At 34.9% G+C, this 6,161-nt stretch overlaps 1 protein-coding gene across 1 annotated transcript; it reads left to right on the plus strand.

Annotated features, from left to right (window-relative positions):
* The first annotated feature begins 901 nt into the window (after nt 1–901).
* On the plus strand, nt 902–4,867 carry LOC122609562 (probable serine/threonine-protein kinase PBL11). The gene is made up of 6 exons (XM_043782592.1): nt 902–1,237; nt 1,545–1,864; nt 2,242–2,377; nt 2,823–2,965; nt 3,527–3,650; nt 4,186–4,867. The coding sequence occupies exons 1-6, from the start codon at nt 1,186–1,188 to the stop codon at nt 4,611–4,613; spliced, it is 1,203 nt and encodes a 400-aa protein (XP_043638527.1). The 5' UTR covers nt 902–1,185; the 3' UTR covers nt 4,614–4,867.
* Nucleotides 4,868–6,161: the final 1,294 nt, after the last annotated feature.

Consider the following 6,161-nt stretch of genomic DNA (forward strand, 5'->3'; position numbering starts at 1 on the left):
GTTGATGATCTTTGGTTGTTTAAGATTGAAAAACAAAAAAAAAGAAGAAAAGGAAGGCAGAGGGGACGAACAGAAAGAAAGAAGAGAAGAAGAAAAATGAAGAAGAAAAGAAGAAGAGAAAGAAAAGAAAGAGGTGAGGATAACCGTTGATGAGTGGGCCCCTTATTTATTTATTTATTTTTAATTACTCCAACGGTCGATTTTATAGGCAAGAGAACCAGCACAGTGGTGCCCAAACTCCTCCCCTCTCCACCGGTACCGGGGGGTCGGCGCGGTGTGCCATCCGGTACCGGTCCCCTCCCCTCACGACTCCGTCCACCCTTAGGGGCGGCTTCGCCCCTAGAACTATAATAAATATATATAAGCGTGCATTTCGCGCTTCCAAACTTATATGATGTGTTATTATGACTTAATTGTTAAAAAAAAGATTAATCCAATTACATTAGAATATCTAGCAGTAGTAGTAGATACTCCACTTGCCGATAACTACTCGTCATCAGTTACTTTTGTCAATTATAAACATCGACGGTATTCTTTACCCTCATTGTATATAGTAAGTGACTACAAAGACATAATAATAACATAATAACGAAAGACAGATAATAATTGATATCGACATAATCAAAATACAAATACAAAAGACATTAATAAAATAAGACTACAAAATTAAGAGAGTTAATCGGGCTAATTATGTAAAGATAAACATAAAATGATTAAGCTCAGTAGTGGGGCTACTTCAGTTTTGGAAGCAAGTTAGACGCCATAAATCAAGTCAACCAAACTTCACCAACAAAAGTCTCTCATAGAAGCATCATCTCATTTGCCTTCCCCCTTCAACAACAATAAAAACTACAAATTACCCCCTAAATTTTCCCATTCTTTATTTTATTTTATTTATTATTTATAATTGTCTCTCCTTATATAATTTTTTCAACAAAATTTTACTTTATTTTCAATCAAATTATAATAATAACTTGTGGGTTTGTGTTGGAAATAGGAAAGTTTAAACCTTTTTAGGTTTTTGAGTTAAAAAGATCTGATAAAAAGAAGGATTTAGCATCAGATCCAAGATTTTTATAAGTAAAAAGTGGGATTTTGTTCAAGATATGTTTTTGTTAATATTTAATTAGGATTTTGTTGCATAATAATTAGGGTTTTTGGGAAATCTTGAAAGTTTATTAATTAATGGGGATTTGTTGGAGTATTCAGATTAAAGCTGACAGTGCATTTTTGACTGGTAAGTTTTTTAATTGTTCTGTTTCTTTAATTTCAATAAATATTAGCTTTCTTGAATCTTATGTAATTTGTTACTTTTCTGTGGATTTTGCTATGGTTAATTATTTTTAGAGGACAGTTATTTATATATGTGGATAAAAATTGCAACTTTATGAATGAATTTAATGCTATGTTGAATACCCATTTCTGGATATGCTGTTATCTTGGTATAATGATAGGATTTTAGCCATTTTATGAACTTGAAATAGTTTCTTTTTAGTTAATAATATAGTTTTTATTTATAAAGTGAAGTGATTGTGTGGCAATAGGTATTGACTCGAAAACTGGAGATAGAAATGGGAACAGTAATTCAAGTAGTAAAGTTTCAACTGGTTCTCAAACGCAAACGCCTCGTAGTGAGGGCGAGATTTTGCAGTCGTGCAACTTAAAAAGCTTTACTTTCAATGAACTTAAAAGCGCCACGAGAAACTTCCGTCCAGATAGTGTGCTCGGGGAAGGTGGATTTGGTTCTGTTTTCAAAGGATGGGTTGATGAGCATTCGTTTTCAGCGTCAAAGCCAGGAACTGGTATTGTGATTGCTGTAAAGAGGTTGAATCAAGAAGGATTACAGGGCCACAAGGAGTGGTTGGTTAGTTATTTTCACTCTCTTGACTATTTTTTTTTCAAGTTACTAGGTTAGTCCCTAGTGTGTTTGAAGAAATAGTTAATTGGTGATAATTGCAAATTGTCCAATTGTGATAAGATATATGGGTTATGTAAATCGGAAGACGGGAGAGGTAACTTGATCTTGGTCCTCATGAAACAGTGAAAAAAACAAGCAAAGAGATAAATATTGACAATGTACAGAATTAAATACTAAGGTAGCATATGTCATAAATGAGGTAAATGCACAAAGGTATCCTCGATATGTATAACTAACATAGAAATCTCGAAGAAGTAACCTTGACAATATCATCCTTAATGTTACATAATCTAGCTTCATAGATGACTTTTTTGCTTGTGCAGGCAGAAATCAACTATCTTGGCCAGTTACGCCATCCTAATCTTGTGAAATTGATTGGTTATTGCTTAGAAGATGATCATAGGCTTTTGGCTTATGAGTTCATGCCGAAAGGTAGCATGGAGAATCATTTGTTCAGGAGTAAGTTAGCAATATCTTCCTATAGGTTTACTAGTTCTCCACATTTGTCATTTTGGCCCATTTAGTTATGAATGGGTCGATTCAGGTTAATCATACACGGGTCAAGTTAAAAAAAAGTAGCTAATAGGTAAAAGGTTCAAACGGGTGAAAGTTGATCAACGTTTATATCTTAATGCATATGAGCATACAGCCTCCTAAATTAGTTTGTTCAAAGATTATACGAGTATTATTGTATTAATAGTGTTTTTGTAATGATAAGCTTGCACAAATCATTTATAACTATATCAAAAATGAACAGAAAAAGTGATTATGAGTTGACTCAACACTGCCCATCTCGACCAGTACCAAAATAGACCCAGTTTAACCTAAACCTCTTTTAACTGTTCTAACATTTAGTATCATACTAGTATAGTAGCATAAATTTAACATTCTATATGTAAAACAGAAGGTTCTTACTTCCAGCCACTTTCTTGGCGTCTGCGCCTGAAAGTTGCTCTTGGGGCCGCAAGGGGTCTTGCATTTCTTCACAATGCTGAAACAATGGTCATATACAGAGACTTCAAGACTTCAAATATTCTACTTGACTCGGTATGGTTTATCTATACTATATTATAAAGCAAAAAGTCCTTGTCTAAATTTAAGTTTCAACATTTACTTTCCCAAAATGCCCCCCTATATATTATATATTTACCTAAATAACTATATTACCCTTTCTCTCTCTTCAAATTTTAACCAATCATTTTTTTTTCTCTCTTCCATAAATCATTTATTCCCCCAATTCATTCAAAAAATTTTATCTCAAAAACCGTACATCGATAAATCATAAAAGTTATATGGGTGTTCTTAAAATTTCATACTCTTTCATTAGAGGTGTCATTCGATATACTTTCAACGAATTTTTAAATCTAAGGGCGGAGCCCGTACGGCTAAGGCATTTGGCTATCACACTCTATGACCTATCACCTTCTATGACCTATCACACTCTATGACCTATCACCCCCACCATCTCACCGCCGCAACGCGCGGGTACTTGCTCTCGTTTAGATAAAGCACTATGTCTTACTAGTTTAATATTAACATTTATGTGTGTAAGAACAAATGAGGGTTTGAATGTGCGTACTGTTTTCTAACTTCGGCTATTATCAACAGAACTTCAATGCAAAATTATCTGACTTTGGGTTGGCACGGGATGGCCCAACTGGTGATAAAAGCCATGTTTCTACTAGAGTTATGGGAACCTATGGATATGCTGCTCCTGAATATCTTTCCACAGGTATTAAGGTTGATTAAAACAATGATATGACATTAATTTTAAGTGCTGACACATGCCCTAGTTTCAGTGAACTTTGTTAGTGCCCATTTCATGGGCAGTAATGATAGTTGAGCTCTGTCTACTGTAACAGTGAATTGGATTTGGGTTGTGTTTGATATAAAAGGGATAAAAAAGAACAAGCTAAAAGTGGGATTAGTTAAGCAGGTCAAATAGGTCGAAAGTTGCCCTTAGTCCATTTTCATTGGTTAATAGTTACATAATAGTTTAATCGTTTACTTTTCTTTCTTTCTTTGTTATTCTTTTTGGCAGTCATCATGAAATTGTTATTTATCTATAAAAGGTTATTATGAAATTGGACAAAAGTGCTATTGGTTTGACCCTGGCACATTTGATCTGAAAAAAAAATTACTTTTTCAACCCAAACCCAGTTTGGTCTATTACCCAACACAGCCTTTTATCAGCAATATACGATACCTTGGTAGCATATTTTTGCTTCTTAACTGATATCTGACTAATCTTACCTTCTCTCATTAAGGTCATCTAACGGCAAAGAGTGACGTCTACAGTTTTGGAGTTGTTCTCCTGGAAATCTTATCAGGTAAAAAGGCAATAGACAAAAATCGTCCACCTGGAGAACACAATCTAGTAGAATGGGCTAAACCTTGTCTTACCAACAAACGAAGAATCTTCAGGGTTCTGGACCCACGGCTTGAAGGTCAATATTCACTTGGACGAGCTCTCAAGTTAGCAAACCTTGCACTTCAATGTCTATGCATGGAGCCCAAGCTGCGACCCACTATGGATGAAGTGGTGACCACTCTAGAAGAGCTTCAGGACAGTGAAAAACGTGAACGTAGGGAACCGCAAGTGAACTCTTCAACGAATAAAGCCCGGTCCTGTAGACAAGAAGTTGGCACAGGGATGGTTGCTTATCCTAGACCTTCTGCTTCCCTTCGTGCTTAAGCCGATGTTACTTTTTTGGGGGGTCTACTTAGTGTACAGCTCTTTTTTTTGGTCTGTTTGCAAGTGGGTTCGTGTATGTCAGTGTCAAAGTGTATGTTGTCAAAGACATGTAGTTTTACCAGAAAGACTTGATAATTTTGGGTTGTGATTAAGTTATACCATGTTGTATTGATCAGCTGAGTAGCTTTGGATTATTTTGCTAAATGTAGAATGCAGATTTAAAAATGCCAATTCTCTTTTGGGTTCATTGTTCATCATCTAATACTCATACATAAAGCATTTTCACTACTCTTAGATAGTGAGACTTTTCTCCACTTTTAAGTTAGAGAAAATTTCATTTAAATCACATGTGGTTTGCTCTTTTATCAATTTTCGTCCCTCTCGTTTGAATTTATTATTACTTCACCTTGTGGTGACTTTTTGCTTCATTAGAACCCACTTGCAAAGTGAGGTGATTTGCAAGTGAGGTGGTTCTAATGAAGCAAAAAGTCACCACAGGGTGAAGTAATAATAAATTTAAACGGGAGGGGCGAAAATTGATAAAAAAGCAAACCACAAGGTGATCTAATGAAATTTTCTCTTTAAGTTAAGACAAAACCTTAGACTGTGAGGAGTAGCCCTGATGCAGTATTGTTTGATTCAAGAAAAGACCCAGCCTTATAGCCCAGCCCATAATAGAGTTTTGTGCTCTGACTTGAATGAAAAGCTAGGAGTTAAAATTATATATTGATTTTATTATTAGAATTAGTGTTTGATTATGTTTCCTTTTTATCCGTTTATTTGTTTCTTATATTGTCCATGTTTTCTAGCTATGTAGCATCGAAACGGATACGGCAAAGGGGCACGGGAACGGGAAACGGCAAAACTAAAAAAGTTAGAATACGGCTATGACAAAGATACAACAATAAAGATATATAAAAAAAATAAAAATATATTGCTTTTATATAGAGGAAGACTTGAGACTTGATAGATTATGTATAATTATATATGTATAATTTTATAATATATGCTTGATGGTGACCGGTGATCACGGATTAATTTTTTACTAATCAATGAGGGAATAGAAAAGGCTTGATGAAAATCTTAAATGTATAATGTAGTTGGTTTGTGCTTGGAGGTATGCATTTGGAATATAAAAGCTCATTGACTTCCTATTATTAATTGAATACGGTATGTAAGTTTCACAGAAACGTTTCGATATATATGGAAACTTCAAGGAAACGTTTCGTCTTGTTTCGTACGAGTTTTCATTCCCATGGAGTTTCCGAAACGGGTACGCCTATCTGTTTGGAGTTTCGGTGCATCATTGTTTTCTAGTATAGGGTTTCTTTTAAATACCGGTCTTTTCTTTGTTGAAGGCAGATTTTTACTTTGAAGTTTATACAAAATTGACATTTTGTCAAGGTAAAAGTCTTTGAATAATCAAATATTTCTTGAGCCATTATGATTGCGCTTCTCCGGCATCAGTTGGTATCGGAGCTTTTGGTTCTCAAATGGCTCAATGTGATATCGAGTGTTTTCTTGTTCGAAGACCAAGGCATTGACAAG

The sequence above is a fragment of the Erigeron canadensis genome, chromosome 1, assembly GCF_010389155.1.
Source record: "Erigeron canadensis isolate Cc75 chromosome 1, C_canadensis_v1, whole genome shotgun sequence".
Taxonomy (NCBI): Eukaryota; Viridiplantae; Streptophyta; class Magnoliopsida; order Asterales; family Asteraceae; genus Erigeron; species Erigeron canadensis.

What these genes read in the sequence shown, in the direction of transcription:
- LOC122609562 (XM_043782592.1), top strand. Translation starts at nt 1,186, where the DNA reads ATGGGGATTTGTTGGAGTATTCAGATTAAAGCTGACAGTGCATTTTTG. An exon ending in CAAATATTCTACTTGACTCG is followed by an intron (nt 2,966 to 3,526) that starts GTATGGTTTATC and finishes TATTATCAACAG; the next exon opens with AACTTCAATGCAAAATTATC. An exon ending in TCCTGAATATCTTTCCACAG is followed by an intron (nt 3,651 to 4,185) that starts GTATTAAGGTTG and finishes TCTCTCATTAAG; the next exon opens with GTCATCTAACGGCAAAGAGT.